Source organism: Zea mays, chromosome 8, assembly GCF_902167145.1.
Source record: "Zea mays cultivar B73 chromosome 8, Zm-B73-REFERENCE-NAM-5.0, whole genome shotgun sequence".
Classification (NCBI taxonomy): Eukaryota; Viridiplantae; Streptophyta; class Magnoliopsida; order Poales; family Poaceae; genus Zea; species Zea mays.
Genome location: NC_050103.1, coordinates 146248667 through 146268125, shown reverse-complemented (window position 1 = coordinate 146268125; position 19459 = coordinate 146248667). Strand labels below are relative to the sequence as shown.

Genomic DNA, 19459 nt, shown 5'->3' with positions numbered 1-19459 from the left:
AGAATGCTTGGTCTCCTTCTTCATGCGCCTAGGGGTCCCTTTTATAGCCCCAAGGCAGCTAGGAGTCGTTGAGAGCATTCCAGGAAGGCAATTCTTGCCTTCTGTCACCTGGCGCACCGGACAGTCCAGTGCGGATTTCTTTCCTTCTTTGGCGAAGCCGACCGTTGGAGATTCAGAGCCGTTGGCGCACCAGACACTGTCCGGTGCACACTGGACAGTCCGGTGCCCCCTTCTGACCGTTGGCTCTGCCATGTGTCGCGCGCGGATTACGCGGCCGACCGTTGGCTGGGCCGACTGATGGCTCACCGGACAGTCCGGTGCACCACCGGACATTCCGGTGATTTATAGTCGTACACCGCCGTCGAAGTCCCGAGAGCAGCCAGTTGACAGACGCCAGCCTGGTGCACACCACCGGACACTGTCCGGTGCCCCACCGAACAGTCCAGTGCACCCAGACCGAGCAGCCTTTTGGCTGTACAGAGCCAACTTCTCCATAATTGTTTCTCCTGTTTCTAGCACTTAGACACAATACATTAGTCTTCAAAACAATGTACTAAGTCTAGAAACATACCTTTAATCTTGATTTGCACTTCTTGAGTCCTTGGCACAATTTAACACTTAGGCACTTGTGTTGGACACTTAATCACCAAAATACTTAGAGATGGCCCAAGGGCACATTTCCCTTTCAGGTAGCTCAAGTGGAGGCTGTCGGACTCAATGAAGATGAGATGGAGCTTATCATCAAGCACTTCAAGACCGCGCTCAAAGGATGCAAAGAATACCCCTCCAAGAATAAAACAAGGGGAAAATGCTCCTGCTTCAAATGCGGTAAGACTAGTCATTTTATAGCTCAATGCCCCGATAATGATAATGACCAGGAACAAGAAAAGTATGGGAAGAGGGAGAAGAAGAAGGTTTACAAGAAGGCGAAGGGCGAGGCGCACCTTGGAAAAGAATGGGATTCGGACTGCTCTTCATCCGACTCCGACAATGAAGGACTGGCAGCCTCGGCCTTCAACAAGTCTTCTCTCTTCCCCAACGAACGTCACACTTGCCTAATGGCTAAGGAGAAGAAGGTACGTGTTCGGGACACTCCCAAGTATACTTCTTCTAGTGATGAAGAGTCATCTGATGATGAAGTAGATTATACTGATTTATTTAAGGGTTCAGATAGAGCTAAAGTAGATAAAATCAATGAGTTAATTGATGCTCTAAATGAAAAAGATAGATTGCTAGAAAGGCAAGAGGACATTTTGTATGAGGAACACGACAAATTTGTTAGTGTTCAAAAGTCTCTTGCCTTAGAACTTAAAAGAAATGAAATGTTGTCTTTTGAGTTGTCTGCCTATCAGGAATCTGTCTCTAGTCTAAAGAATTTGAATGTTGAATTAAATGCTAAACTAGAGGAAGCTAATGTAACAAAATCATGTATAGAGCATGTTGTTATTTGTAATAGATGCAATGATTTTGATATTGATTCTTGTGATGAACATCTTGCATCCATTACTAAATTAAATGATGAGGTGGCAAGTCTTAATGCTCAACTTAAGACTTGCAAAATTGATTTTGATAAATTAAAGTTTGCTAGGGATGCCTACACTATTGGTAGACACCCCTCAATTAAGGATGGACTTGGTTTTCGAAGGGAAACCAAGAACTTAACAAGCCAAAAGGCTCCCATTCTCACCAAGGAGAAAGGGAAGGCCCCTATGGCTAGTAGTACTCAAAGGAATCATGCTTTCATTTATAATAGGAAAATTGCTAGTCATTCCAATTATAATAGGAGTTATGATCATGATGCTTTTGATTCACATGCTATGTTTGCCTCTAGTTCTAATTTTGTTCACGGTAGAAGTAGGCCTAGGAGAAATCATGTCGTGCATCATGTGCCTAGGAAAGTGTGTAATGAATCTACTACTGTTTTCCATGCTTGCAACACCTCGTTTATACTTTCATGTAAGAATTAAAAAGTAGTTGCTAGAAAGTTGGGATCCAAATGCAAGGGAGACAAAACTTATATTTGGGTTCCAAAGGCTATTGTGACTAACCTTGTAGGACCCAACAAGAGTTGGGTACCTAAAACCCAAGCTTAAATTACCTTGCAGGTTTATGCATCCGGGGATCTAGCTGGATAATCGACAGCAGATGCACAAACCACATGATGGGGGAGAAGAAGATGTTCACCTCCTACGTCAAGAACAAGGATTCCCAGGATACGATTATTTTTGGAGATGGGAACCAAGGCAAGATCAAAGGTTTGGGAAAGATAGCCATCACAAGCGAGCACTTTATTTCAAATGTATTTTTAGTAGAGTCATTAGGGTACAACCTCCTATCTGTAAGTCAATTGTGCCACATGTGCTACAATTGTTTGTTTACAAATGTTGATGTATCTATCTTTAGGAGTGATGGTTCATTAGCGTTTAAGGGTGTATTAGACGGCAAACTCTACTTAGTTGATTTTTCGAAAGAGGAGGCCGATCTAGATGCATGCTTAATAGCTAAGACTAGTATGGGCTGGCTGTGGCATCATCGTCTAGCACATGTTAGGATGAAGAACCTTCATAAACTTTTAAAGGGAGAACATGTGTTAGGACTAACCAATGTTTGTTTCGAGAAAGATAGACCTTGTGTAGCTTGTCAAGCAGGGAAACAGGTGGGAAGCACTCATCACAACAAGAATGTGATGACAACATCAAAACCACTAGAGCTTCTTCACATGGACCTCTTCGGACCCGTCGCCTACCTTAGCATCGGGGGAAGTAAGTATGGTCTTGTAATTGTTGATGATTTTTCCAGCTTCACTTGGGTGTTCTTTTTGCAGGATAAATCAGAAACCCAAGGGACCCTAAAGCGCTTTCTAAGGAGGGCTCAAAACGAATTTGAGCTCATGGTGAAAAAGATAAGAAGCGGCAACGGGTCCGAGTTCAAGAATCTGCAAGTGGAGGAGTATCTTGAGGAAGAAGGCGTCAAGCACGAGTTCTCTGCTCCCTACACACCACAACAAAACGGTGTGGTAGAGAGGAAGAATAGGACGCTTATCGACATGACGAGAACGATGCTTGGAGAATTCGAGACATCCGAGCGGTTTTGGTCGGAAGATGTGAACACAGCTTGCCACGCCATAAACCGGCTCTACCTACATCGCCTTCTCAAGAAGACCTCGTATGAACTACTTACCGGTAACAAACCCAACGTTTCTTACTTTCGTGTATTTGGGAGCAAATGTTACATTCTGGTGAAGAAAGGTAGACATTCTAAATTTGCTCCCAAGGTAGTAGAAGGGTTTTTACTAGGGTATGACTCAAATACAAAGGCGTATAGAGTCTTCAACAAATCATCGGGTTTGGTTGAAGTCTCTAGCGATGTTGTATTTGATGAGACTAATGGCTCTCCAAGAGAGCAAGTTGATCTTGATGACATAGATGAAGATGATGTTCCGACGGCCGCAATACGCACGATGGCGATAGGTGATGTGCGACCACAGGAACAACAAGAACAAGATCAGCCATATTCCTCCACAATGGTGCATCCTCCAACTCAAGACGGTGAACAGGTACCTCAAGAAGAGGGACAGGATCAAGGGGGAGCATAGGAAGAACAAGTGATGGAGGAAGAAGCACCATGAGTCCCTCCAACTCAAGTCTGAGCGACGATCCAAAGAAATCACCCCGTCGATCAAATTCTGGGTGACATAAGCAAGGGAGTAACTACTCGCTCAAGATTAGCTAACTTTTGTGAGCATTACTCGTTTGTCTCTTCTATTGAGCCTTTCAGGGTAGAAGAGGCCTTGCAGGATCCGGATTGGGTGTTGGCCATGCAGGAAGAGCTCAACAACTTCAAGAGAAACGAAGTTTGGAGCCTGGTGCCACGTCCAAAGCAAAACGTTGTGGGAACCAAGTGGGTGTTCCGTGACAAGCAAGACGAGCACGGAGTGGTGACAAGAAACAAGGCTCGAATTGTGGCAAAAGGTTATGCCTAAGTCGCAGGTTTGGATTTCGAGGAGACTTTTGCTCCTATGAATACTATTAGCCTATGCCGCTCACCACTCTTTTAGGCTGTTCCAAATTGATGTGAAGAGCGCTTTCCTCAACGGGACAATAAAGGAGGAGGTTTACGTGGAACAACCCCCTGGCTTTGAGGATGACAGGTACCCCGACCATGTGTTCAAGCTCTCTAAGGCGCTCTATGGACTTAAGCAAGCCCCAAGAGCATGGTATGAATGCCTTAGAGATTTATTAATTGCTAATGCTTTCAAGGTTGGGAAAGACGATCCCACTCTTTTTACTAAGACTTGTGATGGTGATCTTTTTGTGTGCCAAATTTATGTCGATGACATAATATTTGGTTCTACTAACCAAAAGTCTTGTGAGGAATTTAGCAGGGTGATAACTCAAAACTTTGAGATGTCAATGATGGGCGAGTTGAACTACTTCCTTGGGTTCTAAGTGAAGCAACTCAAGGACGGCACCTTCATCTCCCAAACGAAGTACACTCAAGGTCTTCTCAAGCGGTTTGGGATGAAGGACGCCAAGCCCGCGAAGACACCTATGGGAACCGACGGGCATGTTAACCTCAACAAAGAAGGTAAGTCCGTTGATCAAAAGGCATACCGGTCTATGATAGGGTCATTACTTTATTTATGTGCTAGTAGACCAGAAATTATGCTAAGTGTATGCATGTGTGCTAGATATCAATCCGACCCCAAGGAATGTCACCTTGTGGCCGTTAAGCGAATTCTTAGATATTTAGTTTCTACGCCTTGCTTCGGGATCTGGTATCCAAAGGGGTCTACCTTTGACTTGATTGGATATTCAGACTTCGATTATGACGGATGCAAGGTTGATAGGAAGAGTACATCAGGGACGTGCCAATTCCTAGGAAGGCCCCTGGTGTCTTGGAGTTCAAAGAAACAAACATCTGTTGCCCTATCCACCGCTGAGGCCGAGTATGTTGCCACAGGACAGTGTTGCGCGCAACTACTTTGGATGAGGCAAACCCTCTGGGACTTTGGCTACAATCTGAGCAAAGTCCCACTCCTATGTGACAATGAGAGTGCAATCCGCATGGCGGATAATCCTGTTGAACACAGCCGCACTAAGCACATAGACATTCGGCATCACTTCCTCAGAGACCACCAGCAAAAGGGAGATATCGAGGTGTACCATATTAGCACCGAGAAGCAGCTAGCCGATATCTTCACCAAGTCGTTGGATGAGAAAACCTTTTGCAGGTTGCGTAGTGAGCTAAATGTCTTAGATTCGCGTAACTTGGATTGATCTATAGCATACATGTAGTTTATGCCTTTGATCATGTTACTTCATCCATTTATGTGATTTGTTGCTTATTTATGGTGCTTAAGTTGTGCAAGGGATCCCCGGACCACACAAGTCCATGTGTGAATGATGCACATATTTAGGGGGAGATGTGCTACAACTTGACCCTTTGAGACTAATCTGTTTGTTTGAGTATACTTGATGTAGTCTCAAAGGTGCATTGTAAGGGAAAGGTGAACTTGGACCATGCAAAGACTTCCACTGCACTCCGGTATTAGTGTACTCACCTCCAAGTTCATACGTATGCTCTCATTGCCTTTTTGCTCTTAATTGACGTTTTTGGTGAGGCAATGGGGTTAAAGGGCCAAGAATGATCCCGTTTTGGTGCTTAATGCCAAAGGGAGAGAAATTAAGGCCAAAGCAAACGGATCAGCCAATCAGCCAACCACTTGAGAATTTTGAAAATAGTAGAGTTAGAATTTGATTTTGTCAAATTACTCAAATTGCAAAATTTAGTTTCTTATGGGGGAGAATTTTTTGATTATGGGAAAAAGGGGGAGTTTTTGGTACGTGATCAATTTTTCCATTGGAACATCTCTTGATTTGCCCAAACAAGTGTGTTTGACTTAGAGATAGGAAAAAGGATTTGATTTACAAAAACAAACCAAGTGTTGGCAAAGAATGATCCAAATATGTCAAATCTTGTGCAAAAACAATTTGGTCTTAAATTGCATTGATGTTGCACTTCTTTTGTTGTTTTTTGTTGTGTTGGCATAAATCACCAAAAAGGGGGAGATTGAAAGGGAAATGTGCCCTTGGGCCATTTCTATAATGTTATGGTGATTAGGTGTCCAACACATAGTGAGTGAGCTGCTATGTACTAAACAAGCAAGAAGTGCAAATCATATAACAAGGTATGTTTCTAGACTTGGTAAATTGTTTTATGTACTAACATGATTATCCAAGTGCTAGAAATAGTGACTAAAGAAGACAAGAAGGAAAGGAAAAGACTTGGCTCTGTGCAGCCAATCTTCAGCTCGGTCTGGCACACCGCCAGGCTGGTCCGCGTAAAAAGGCCGCTCTCGGGACTCGACGGTGGCGTACGACTATAATTCACCAGACTGTCCGGTGGTGCACCGGACTGTCCGGTGAGTCATCCGCAGCGAACTCGTCGTTCTCGGGAAACGGAAAAGGCAACGTGGCTATAATTGACCGGATTGTCCGGTGGTGCACCGGACTGTCTGGTGAACCAACGGTCGCCAGTGCAACGGTCGGCCGCACAATCCGCAGGCTATGCGTGGCCCGCAGCAACGGTCGGTTGGGCACACCGGACTGTCCGGTGTGCACCAGACAGTGTCCGGTGCGCCAACTGCCCCCGAGGACCAACGGTTGGATGCACCAGAAAAGGAAGGAGATCGCGCACCGGACAGCTACAGTGACTGTCCGGTGGTGCATCGGACTGTCCGGTGCACCACCCGACAGAAGGCAAGTTTGGCCTTCCAAGTTGGCCTCCAGCGGCTCCTAGCTGCCTTGGGGCTATAAAGGGACCCCTAGGTGCATGAAGGAGTTACCCAAGCATTCTCTGAGTATTCTAAAGCATCCAGACTCCGCTCCCACGCATTTGATTCTCTGTGTTAGCGATTTGAGCTCCATTTGAGTTGCGAACTCCGTGTGTTATACTTTGAGCTCAAGTTGTGACTTGTGTGCGTGGTTGTCCTGTGGATTTGAGTCTTGTGTGTGTTGCTCTCCCCTCCCTTACTTCTGTGCTTCTTTTGTGATCATCATTGTAAGGGCGAGAGGCTCCAAGTTGTGGAGATTCCTCGCAAACCGGAGAAATACTAAGGAAGAAAGTCGTGGTATTCAAGTTGATCATTGGATTGCTTTAAAGGGGTTGAGTGCAACCCTCGTCCATTGGGACGCCACAACGTGGAAGTAGGCAAGTATTACTTGGACGAACCACGGGATAAAAATCATGTGTCTCGTGTGCTGCTTATTGTGGCTTTGTTCGCACGAGAACGTTTCTTAGCCTCTTGACTACACTAACACTCATAACTAAGTTTTGTGGCTATTAGTGTTTGATTTTTACAGGATCACCTATTCACCCCCCTCTAGGTGCTCTCACATGCCCAACTAACTGAATCTTTTTATGGTGTCAGAAAAGGAGAAAGCTATTGTTAGAGCTAGAAGGTGCTTGATATAACTATACTAATAGTGTGTGCTTGACTGCAAACAGAAAGTATGCTAACAAGCTATTCCGAACCTTGCAGTTGTATAGCATAGTTGGAAGGCCAAATGTCTTCTGTTACAGTGAGCTCAGGTCAACTACAGAGAACTTTTGTTCTAGTAACCTACTTGGTAAAGGTTTACAGGGTTCGTCATTCTAGCTATCTAGTATACACAAACTAGATTTGTGTTCGATGTGTGAACTTATGAAAGCTTAAATAAATCGTTAAATGTGGCTTCTTGACGATTAGAGTAGATTGAAAAGTCGCCCTACGCCAAGGGAATATGAAATGGAGTCACCTTTTCAAAATAAGGTTGTTCGTCGTGTAAATTGCCATCTCTCTGGATTTTGCAATATGATAAGGATTACCCTTTGGAACCTGCAAGAAGGCATATCAAATCTTTCGATTATATATAAAAACACCACAAGGGAACAAAACTGTGAAAAGGAGCCACATGCTTTAAAGTAACAAGAGCACTGTAATGTAACCTTTACATGCGCATACAAATATGAAGGAACTATACAACCTTTCCTACAGGAAAAGGTCCAACCTAAATACCTAACAAATAATAGGCCTGCCAATTCGAATTCAATGCCCTTAGCATAAGTGTTTCACAATAATGGTAAAAATCTAACAAAGTAAAATATAAAATCATCTCGGAGTGAGTTGTAACTTGGAACTGTACTTTAGTTGTGCCTTCAGGATTATCCTGCACTGGTGCATAATCAAGCCTTATATCCATCACCTAGCATTTAAGTAAATCAAGTTATCACGACACAATAATAAGTATACAATAATTATGAATCAAGCCTTAGGGGATGATTTGTAAAAAATCCATTTAAAAGGGATAAATAGTAGTTTTTTATTCTGAAAATTATGAATAAAAAGTACAAAACATGAACTTCTTTCACCTCTATCTGAGTTAAGGTTCTGATATGAATCACCAACAACCAAAAGTTATACTGTCTGCGGCTCTTCATTTTTTAACTGATCTGCAAGTTTTCTAACTAAAAAAAGGTACCGGACAAGGGAAGCATCTGAGGGTAATGGATAAGGGCCCAGGGCAGGCGATGATGATAAGGGGAAAGTCGCAGTGGAGTAGGCCACACACATTGGAGCTAGAATGAAAGGACTAGACAACAAATACGACCTTGACGACGACGTGGAGGAGCGCGACGGCGACCGTGACAACGCTGAAGCAAGCGCAAACGATGAGGAGCGGCGGGTCAGAGTTGGCGTGCATCACACAACACATACAAAACATCACATTTGGTCAATATGATGATCATAAGACTTATTGTAAATAAGAATATCATCGAAATAAACCACCACAAATTTAGCAATGAAAGCGCATAAAACTCTTTTCATTAATCTCATGAAAGTGCTCGATGCATTAGTTAACCCAAAAAGCATGACTAACCACTCATAAAAGGCCGAACTTAGTTTTAAAGCACCTACATCCATATGAATTTGGACAAGCCTTCATCATCAAATGGGCCAAGCCCTCGCCATTGGCCTATGGCTTCAAAGGCAATGACCTCCATCCCACAGGGGTGGAGCCTCCATCCTTCCGGGGCATGCGCCGTCTTGTGGGGCTATGGCGGGTGTTTCCGTCATCAAAGATGCCCTTCGCTCTCAAGATTGGTTTGAGGTCAACGATGATCATCTTGTTTACAAATGATCGAGGTTTGGTTTGATCTTCATCCCAACAATAGCCCCCCATGGGAGAGGCTCAACCTGATGGACCATATTGGTGCGCCGCACATCCTCTGTGCTGGGGCAGATGGTGGATATGTGGTGCTCGCCTAAGTGGGACAAGGCGCACAACGCTAGCCGGGAATGGCGTCTGATGATGTAAGGTCCCTCCCACCACCAAGGCACCCACAGCCTAGGCTAATATGCAGCAGCATGGGTACGCCCTCTTTTTTATTTAGGTATATAGCACTAGATTAGATATTATTTCTAACTATCTCGTTGGTTTTCTTGCAGTCGGCGTCACATGGTGGCCAGCCTTGCTCCATCTTCTCGGCCTATGTTATGGCCCATAAGGGCAAGGCGACGCTCGACGTCACCTACAACCTGAATGATGGGCCCAAGGCGTACAACAACCCCGCCATCTACAGCCGCCTTCATGACTACACTGTCATGGCACAGAAGGTCCATAGCCCAGAATACGATCCGAGGACCGATCAGATCGACCCTGATGTGCTCATGAGGGTTGGAGCAGGCAAGAGACATGGGCGGTACTGGATTGCCGACGGAGCAATCGACTCGTCGTCCACTCCCACTCTGTCTCGGGTGCGAGCAAGGAGCACGAGCTCGAGTCCATCCATATGACCTCGACACGATAGCTCACAGCATCGCATACAGCAACTCGAGGTTAGTGCTTCTATAACTCGTCATTTCTTGAGTTATATATCTTCTCTTTGAGTTACTATAACATTGACTTGGAATATTATAGATCCAGCTAGAAGAAAAGAGGAGGGAACGTCAAGAGATGGAGGCTATGATGATGGCGGAGCGGGAGGCCCGCCTGGCAGATCAGCAGATGATGGCAGAGATGTTCCAATACATGCAGAGCCTTGGCGCCGCACAGGGTTTCGCTCCACCACCTCCATTGTTCCCTACAGTTGAACCTGTTTTCTTCCATACTCCTGTGAGTATCAAAATTGTAGTTCAATGTTGGTAATGCATCTAGTATAACACATGCAATATCTTCTCTGTGCAGGGCTAATCTAGGGCGACATCCAACAACCCTCATGGATCGCCCGACCCATCGCCGCACCAGTCCAGCCGCCCACCTCGATGAGAGTTATGTTCTTAGTGTTGAGACTTCAGAACTTGTGTTGAATACTTATGTTTGTGTTGGATACTTATGTCAGAGCTTGAGACTTATGGTCTTGATACTTATGTTTGTGTTGACAACTGGGATATTTATGTTTGTGTTGGATATTTATGTCTGTGAGTATATCTGTGATGTATATATGTGCTATATGTGATGTATATGTGTAATCTTTTGTTTGTTTGGATGGAATAGAAAAAAACAAATAAAAAATGTGTATACTGTTCACTTTGCCGAGTGTTACACTCGACAAAGAGGTGCTTTGCCGAGTGTCAGGGCCATAGCACTCGGCAGAGAAGCAATACCTGGGCACCGGTATAGCTTCTTTGCCGAGTGCCATATAGAGCACTCGGCAAAAAACCTGACAAAGGGACCCACTGGTAGATCATTTGCCGAGTGCAGGTCGGAAGACACTCGGCAAAGAGGTAACTTCTTTGCCGAGTGTATTAGGAGACACTCGGCAAAGGCGCCGTCTCCGTCACCCCGGCGCCGTGACAACCGTTTTTCTTTGCCGAGTGCCTGATAAAAATTACGCGGCAAAGCAGTCTTCGCCGATGTACTGTTCGCCAAGCCCTCTTTGCCGAGTACCACACTCGGCAAAGACTTTGCCAAGTATTTTTCCGGTTTTGTCGAGTGCCTGATTTCGGTAGTGGGAGAGGGAGGAAATTATACGGACGTCCAACATCCGCTACGTTTAGAGTCTCCGATGATGCCCTATAAATTTAGTGGATATTGTGCCATTCCTTGTTAGACGGATACATGAGGTTATTGTACGCTAAATTTATTGGACATACCGTTTATCTGTCCTTGTTGCAGTCAGTCTTAGGATCGAACCCTAGAGGACGTGCATGCGTACTTGCATGCGACTATGCGAGACAACATGCAGCTTGTACGGACTACGGAGTATGCGCCAGTACTTGCATGCGATTTCACGATTTGCATGCGGCCAATAAAAAAAAGCGAGGCGGCCGGCGGTTTGCATGCGCGCGGGCTGGCGCACGCTATACGGTTTGCATTTTACATAGGGAGTGTTTGGTTTGAGAATGGAGTGATCCATTTTCTTCTCACTCCTCACATTTTTATTTGGTTTGAGGAATAGAATGAGTTGATCCATCACCACCCCATTCCTTATAAACTAACAATTAGTATATATATGAGGAATGGGTTGATTCCACCAAAATTAATGGAATGAACTTACGATGCATCACCTCATGAAGCATTGGGTGACTCTACAAACCAAACACACCATGAATATTGGAGTTTAAAATAGCGAGTAAAATTGAAAATGAGGCATAGAGTGCGTTGAGATAGTTTATGAGTATCTTCAACAGCGTGTATTAAAATAGTATGCTAAAAATTAAAATTCCACAATATTTAACATATTTAAGGCACTTAAAAACAAACCGAGCTCTAATAGTTAAGTCTTAAATCATGTGTTTTATGAAATAAAAATATATTATTAAGAAAGAAAATAATAAGAATGATAATGAAAACAATAATAATGCACTAAATGAGTTATAGTATATTTGGATTACTTTCATGGTGTGTTCTATATTTTTTTGATAAACATTGTAAAATAACTAGTCGTTGCCCGTGTGTTGCGACGGCTTACAACAGTATCCATGTAAAGTATCCACAAAAAAATTTCAATAACTTTTTATTGATTATCTCCGCTCCCCGTATATTTTTTTTTGATTTGGCTAATTGATGTTATTGTTTACTCCATCCAATATATTTTGGTACTACACGACCAATGAAGTGAGCGATTAGAAGAGAGTTCACAACGACTGACTGAATGAACAGAGATTATAAAATAACATAATTCCACCATACAGAGACCAAATAAGAGAAAGTTTGTGTGTTCAAGTTTCTAAAATAAGTTACATGAACTCAAACTTATAAAAAAATAGATCAAAATATGGAGTGATTGCTTAAGTCAGGCATCAATAAAAACTTGATGTACTCCATATAAATTATGCTACTTCGTAGCAATTACTAACGTTTAAAACCAACAAATAACCTTTTATTTTACTGTTAGTGTGATAAATCATTGTTACTCCATCCAATTCAGCAACCTCAAACACCATTGAGTCCATTGCGCCAATGTGGTCTCAGAAATGACTTAATGTTTGCAAGAGCCAAGAACGTCGTGTCGTGCTTGGGTTGTAGCATCGACCCGTAGTGCTGGCCCGGCTCGACACGATTATATTTTTTTTTATTTTACAAAAAAATGTGTATACGTATATATAATTTATATTCAATATTAAAAATATTTGAGCATGAAGTTCTACTAGTTAGGTAGCTTCACCTAGTGTCTCCCACCCCTTCTTCTATTATAGGGCATGGGTTCAAACCCCACATTCTGCACCATTTTTTAATATTTTACGTTGATTTAATCAAATGAGTCGACGGGCTAACGGGCTGGCCCGACACAATCGGCATGACGTGCCTAGGCCAGAGTTGTGGCCCACGGGCGTTTGACCCATGCCGGGTTGTCGTTTGGTCAACTATAGGCGTGCATCGGATTAATTTGAATAGTTGTGAGAGGTTATTTGTAAAAAAAATGACGTGAAACGACCGTTGAAACTGGTGCTTTAAATATAGTATAGAATTATTGATTGAGTTATTTTTTATGAGTTCAGTCCTATATTTTAAAATAGGACACCGATTTAGAGATACTTTTGAAGATGTTGTAAGGGCGACCCCACTACGTACGACGAAATTCTTTCATCGTGTTTTATATTAGTAAAGATTTAAATAAAAATTACTCTCTGTATTTTTTTCATCCTCTATCGATTTTTCTATATCTTATATACATTCTCTGTCTTCGTGTGGCGATAAATCTAAAATAGAGTATGACAATAAAAAGTTGTCGAATAGTATTTTACTAAAATATTTTTTTTCGTTCTGTCGGCGTTTCGAGACCGAGGGGGTCCCTGGACCGACGAGTGAAATATCGCCGCGTGCCCCAGCCCAGATGGGTCGGCGTGAGACGGAGCGCGAAGGGGGAAAAGGAGACGGGCGTGAGAGAGGTGGAAATCCCGCGGCCTTCGTGTTTGTCCCGCGTCCAGGTCGGGTGCGCTTGCAGTAGGGGGTTACAAGCGTCCACGCGGGAGGGGGAGCAAGCGGCCTCACGCGAGCGCCTGTCCCGTCCTCTTCCCCGCGCGGCCAACCCTCTCTAAGAGGGCCCTGGTCCTTCCTTTTATAGGCGCAAGGAGAGGATCCAGGTGTACAATGGGGGTGTAGCAGAGTGCTAACGTGTCTAGCGGAGGAGGGCTAGCACCCTAAGTACATGCCATCGTGGCAGCCGGAGAGGTTTTGGCACCCGGTTCGTGTGGTGTCGTGGCCGTCGGAGGAGCGCTGGAGCCTGGCGGAAGGACAACTGTCGGGGCTGTCGAGTCCTTGCTGACGTCCTCTTGCTTCCGTAAGGGGGCTGAGAGCCACCGTCCTCATAGAGCGTGCGGGGCGCCATCATTACTTGTCTGGCGGAGTGAGCCAGATGGGACGCCGGTCTTGTTCCCCGTAGCCTGAGTCAGCTTGGGGTAGGGTAATGATGGCGCCTCCTGTTGACGTGGCCGGTTTGCGCCCTAGGTTGGGCGATGTGGAGGCTCCTCCGAGGTCGAGGTTGAGTCTGTCTTCCGTGGCCGAGGTCGAGTCCGAGCCTCTGGGTCGGGCGAGGCGGAGACCGTCGGCCGAGGCCAGGGTTGAGTCCGAGCCCTGGGGTCGGGCGAAGCGGAGTTCGTCGTCTTCCGGGGCTGAGCCCGAGTCCGAGCCCTGGGTCGGGCGGAGCGGAGTTCGCCGTCTTCCGGGGCCGAGCCCGAGTCCGAGCCTTGGGTCGGGCGGAGCGGAGTTTGCTGTCTTCCGGGGCTGAGCCCGAGTCCGAGCCCTGGGTCGGGCGGAGCGGAGTTCCCTATGGTGCCTGAGGCCGGGCCTGGCTGCCTGTCAGCCTCACTCTGTCGAGTGGCACAGCAGTCGGAGCGGCGCAGGCGGCGCTGTCCTTCTGTCAGGCCGGTCAGTGGAGCGGCGAAGTGACTGCGGTCACTTCGGCTCTGTCGACCGGGGGACGTGCGTCAGGATAAAGGTGTCAGGCCACCTTTGCATTAAATGCCCCTGCGATTTGGTCGGTTGGTGTGGCGATTTGGCCAGGGTTGCTTCTTGACGAAGACTGGGCCTCGGGCGAGCCGGAAGTATGTTCGTCGTCGCTGGAAGGGGGCCTCGGGCGAGACGTAGATCCTCCGGGGTCGGCTGCCCTTGCCCGAGGCTGTGCTCGGGCGAGGCGTGATCGAGTCTCTCGAATGGACTGATCCTTGACTTAGTTGCACCCATTAGGCCTTTGCAGCCTTGTGCTGATGGAGGTTACCAGCTGAGAATTAGGAGCCATGAGGGTACCCCTAATTATGGTCTCCGACACGTTCATAAAGTCACTCTTATATTGTCGTTTTTCTTAAAAAAATGGTCATGTGGTGTGTTGGGCCTATCAATTTAGAATTGATTTAGAATTGATTTGGTGGACATAGATCCCGAGTTTATCTACGGTAAAAGAAACCCCCTCTCGCATTGCTTGTCCGGTGCGCTCCACGGGACGATGATTGGGCGTCCGCCGGCGTCCTACACAACTAGGGGTGGATATCGAGCCAGCTCGGCTCAGCTCGACCGAGCTCGAGCTGGCTCGTTAAGGGACCGAGCTGACTCGGCTCAACTCGTTAAGAAACCGAGCCAGAGAACCAGCTCGGCTCGGCTCGTTTGCGAGCTCGAGCTGGCTCGTTTAGCTCGCGAGCTACAACAAAAAATAATATACATGTATATATACAACAATATAATCAATTGCTAGTTAATTTCATATTAATTTAACACTATAAAAGACTAACAATACTCATAATTTATATATCACATCATTTAAACCCTAAACTAACATAGTTCATCACTTATTAATTCATCCAATACAAGTATAGACTTTATTTTACAGATAAATGCTAGCTCATTCGAGCTAACGAGTTGGCTCGAGCTCGTGTCGAGCTGGCTCGTTAACAAACCGAGCTGAGATGTTAGCTCAGCTCGTGATAAAATTGAAACGAGCCGAGTCGAGCCAAGCCGAGCTGGCCACGAGTCGAGCGAGCTCACGAGCCACGAGTATTTTGTCCAGCCCTATACACAACGTTCCCTGCCTGACCTCCATCTTCACGGGCTTCAGTTACGCGCACCTTTTTCTCCCTATCCTGCTGTGCGAAACTGAACAGCCAAAGCCAAACTTCGAATTCATTTGATTCGATTAGACTACATGTATTACGATATACGCGTGCGGACTTTTTTTCCGTTTCGTGCATCCGCCTGCAACTGGATCGGCATCCGAGGCGGAAATGGAGCCCGCCGACTCGGCGAACGGCGCTCTCTATATCTCCATCGATCCAGGCGCGTCGGCTGTTTGGTGATTTCTCTTGGATTGTTGAGACAGTCTCCAAGAACTTGCCAAGTTGTAGTAGAAAAGTAGAGGAGGGCAAGAGCGGACGCGCGGCGGTGGCGGCGGCGGCGGCGTGGCCGAGCGATGAGGATCCGTAGAGGGGACCAGGTGGAGGTGTGGACGCAGCGGGCGGGATCGCCGGTGGGCGCGTGGCGCGGCGGGGAGGTCACGTGGGGCAACGGCCACTCGTACACCCTGCGGTGGAACGACTGCGGCGAGGTGTCCGGGCGCATCTGCAGGAAGTCGGTCCGCCCGCGCCCGCCGCCCGCGCCAGTGCCGCACGATCTGGACGCCGGGGACGTGGTGGAAGTGTTTGATGACTGTGATTGCCTCTGGAAGTGCGCCGAGGTCCAGGGTTCAGCCGCCGCCGACGTTCGCCACTTCGACGTCAAGATCGTCGGCGCGGCCAAGATCCTGACGGTCCCGCTGCAGAGGCTCCGCGGCCGGCAGGTGCTCAGGCACGACGACGTCTGGGTCCCGATCCACAAGCAGGTAAGCCCATCGCCGTCTCTCCCATGCGCACGCAGTAGATCGATTCTGTTACATCTGCGGTGCACGTTTTCCTGACATCTCGCTGTGGTTGGTTGATTCCCTTCAGGATAACCATATCGCCGTCCCGAGCGCGACGCCGCATCGTGCCATCGTCGCCGCCATGGACATCGGCTCCAAGCCCATGGAGCCAGGCTTCACGCCGCACGTGCAGAAGAGGAGCTTCGGAATGTTACCTTCTGACACAAGCACCCGTGCCAAGAGATTTCAGGACGACGCCAAGAGGCTTAAGCAAGAGCCAGGACGTGGGGTACAAGTGCGAGTCCCAAACGTGTGCCTGAGCAACAAGCAGGACGAGACGAGCAAAGATTGTGACAACGACGTTAGAGTAGGCTTTAATCCCGATGATGATAGTGACCATTGGCAGCAGCAGCACGAACACGATGAGGAAGAGGAAGAAAACGGAGACGACGATGACCACAGTGATTCCGACTCGTCTTCAGATGACTGCAGCAGTGGCAGTGAGAGCAGAACCAGGAGCATCGAAACCGGCAAGGATTGGTCTGCAGCTCCAGCTCCCACCAGCAGGCCTTGTAAAGACGATGATCAGCAGGAACCCGTCAAGAAAGAAGCACCACCCGTCAAGAAAGAACCACATTGTGACGGCGAGCCCCCGAAGGATGAGATGGGGGCGACGGCGCGGGAACAAATCCACCGTCTGGAGCTGGAGGCCTACGCTGCTCTCATGAAGGCGTTCCATGCGAGTGGCAACCCGCTGAGCTGGGAGAAGGAGGGGTTGCTCAGTGACCTTCGCGTGCATCTCCATATCTCTAACGACGAGCACCTCAAGGCGATCAACGTGATCTTGAACCGCAAGGGGAGAACTCGCTGATTTTGGATCAGCACACCTGTACTATATAGGATCACTATGCATCTTCGGTCACATCCTTGTGTCACCATTGTTGTTGTAGTCGTCGTGTAGCTAGGGATAACAATGGACTCTAAATTTTACACTATAAGATTTAAGGATCAGATCAGGTTAACATCGAACCATATTTTTATTCATTTTAACTAAAATTTATTTAATATACTACTATTTTATAAAGAAGCATTTATATCGTGATCTATTACCACTACTAGATGATAGTCCTGAGGATGCGTCTTTTTCATTTTACATTTCAAAATAAACGAAATCTTTTAATTTTATGACCTGACTTCTATAAATTATGGCTTTTGTGGTTTTTTTCTAAACAAGCCGCCATTTGGAATGGGAGTGCCACCTAACCTGCCGCTCGTGGATGAGCAGTAGGTCTATCCACTCAATATATAACGGAGTGTTTAGTTTAAGAAATCACTCTATTCAATATAAGATGATACATTATAAGTCTATTTCTCAGATTTGGTGAAATAATTCTATTTCTAATATTAGAATTCACTAACAAACTATGAGGAATAAGATGGTGATGGATCAACTCATTTCATCCCACAAACTGAACAAAAAATTTAGAGTGATAAGAAAATGATGGACTACCATATTTCTCAGACAGAATACCCTATAAGTGTTTTCCTCCTCATTTGCTTGCTTAGGTTAGTATTCAGAGAAGAGTTCCGAGAGGGGAGTGAGAGGGTTTAGGTAGTTCTATAGCAGCGAATTCCTGTCCGATTTTTTTGCTTGTCATCACTCAATGTGTTAAAGTTTACCTATTTTTGTTAAGCTGACATATATTTTTTATAAATTAATTGTTAATGTTTATGTAGTTACTTAGTTTGTTTTAGTGATAGGATTTGTATGACAATGTATATTGTAGTATTTATTAGGTATTTGTAGTTAGGTTCGATAAATTGTAGAATATATCTTTTTTTTTAGTTTTTTTGTTTTGTTGTTTAGATCCGTCGCAATTAATAGATATATTTAATTATTATTCTTCTAGACGCGTTAGGCATTAGACTCGTTAATTCTTAGTAATATTTAGTGCATATATTAATGTTAAAGTTTATCTAGTGCAATTATTATGTAGGCTCGACGATTCTTTCAAGGTTAGATATTGAAGCATTTATTACATATTTGTACTTAGATCTGTGAATTCTTAGAAAAGATCTTTGAAGTGGTGTTTAGGTATTAACTCTCATTTTTGTACGAACTCATAGATATTCTTTATTTTTTATCCGTTTTAGATACAATAGGAAGTGCATTAGTTAATTGTCTAAGAATATTAAATTATCCTATACAAATATGACAAACAACACACAGTTTCAATTTTTTCGGTGACTAAAGTTATTCACGGTCCTAATGGAGTTGACTTGTCAATGTTCAAGTCTACAATAAGTGGCATAGATAGACCTTTGGAAAGGAGCTTTGAATCCATTTATAGATGGATGTAATGTTCTTTTAATGTTAACTCAGAGAGTCATTTCTTGACCGTGCAAACTTTGACCCTTCTTACTGGCCTATGGGAATTGAAGCACATATACAACACTTTAGATTAGAAGATGTATATGGAGGCGTCTTTGAGGGGTGACTGGTACCTTGCAATGTTTGTCCAGATTAATGAGAAGGCACATGATGTAGTTCAAGGTTCTCCAACCAGTGGTGAAGCAGAATCACAAGGACAATAAGAGGGAGATGATGTTGACGATGTAGACTGTTATGTTAGTCAACCTGAACCACGGGGACTTGCTGATGAATGTGAGACTATACCTCATATTTAGTACAATAGATGTTAAATGAAGACCTCGAGGCAGAGTAGATAGAAGATCTGGTCGACTCATCAGATGATGAGGGCTACGTAGTGTCGGCTGATTGGAGGGATTGTGGATTCAGTAATCGTTTCATTCAAGATAGTAGGTGTCACGAGTGGTACATTGGTGCCAATGTTCTTGCACAGTGTGTTATTGATGCTATCAAGGAGGTTGTGAAGCAGTGACCTATATCTATGATGAAGGAATTCAAAGTGCTAAAGTCTGGAAGAAAGAATATGAGTTTCAATGTGTAAAGGAGGGTTGCCATTTGTGAGTTCATGCCTATAAAAGAAGATGGAAGACTCATTGGCAATGCTCGATCTTTATGGAATATAACTATACTTTGGAATGTGTGGAGCAATCACACCGCAATCTGACACCTACATTAATAGCTAATCATATGTATGGCTACATTCTTGATAAGATCGAC

General features: G+C 45.3%; 1 protein-coding gene across 1 annotated transcript; it reads left to right on the top strand.

The window, feature by feature from the left end:
* The first annotated feature begins 15561 nt into the window (after window positions 1-15561).
* LOC103636063 (Plant Tudor-like RNA-binding protein) lies at window positions 15562-17333 on the top strand. The gene is made up of 2 exons (XM_008658420.4): window positions 15562-16293; window positions 16400-17333. Exons 1-2 carry the CDS (start codon window positions 15886-15888, stop codon window positions 17180-17182), a joined length of 1191 nt encoding a protein of 396 aa, XP_008656642.1. The 5' UTR covers window positions 15562-15885; the 3' UTR covers window positions 17183-17333.
* The last annotated feature ends 2126 nt before the right edge of the window (window positions 17334-19459 follow it).

What these genes read in the sequence shown, in the direction of transcription:
- LOC103636063 (XM_008658420.4), top strand. Translation starts at nt 15,886, where the DNA reads ATGAGGATCCGTAGAGGGGACCAGGTGGAGGTGTGGACGCAGCGGGCG. An exon ending in GGGTCCCGATCCACAAGCAG is followed by an intron (nt 16,294 to 16,399) that starts GTAAGCCCATCG and finishes GATTCCCTTCAG; the next exon opens with GATAACCATATCGCCGTCCC.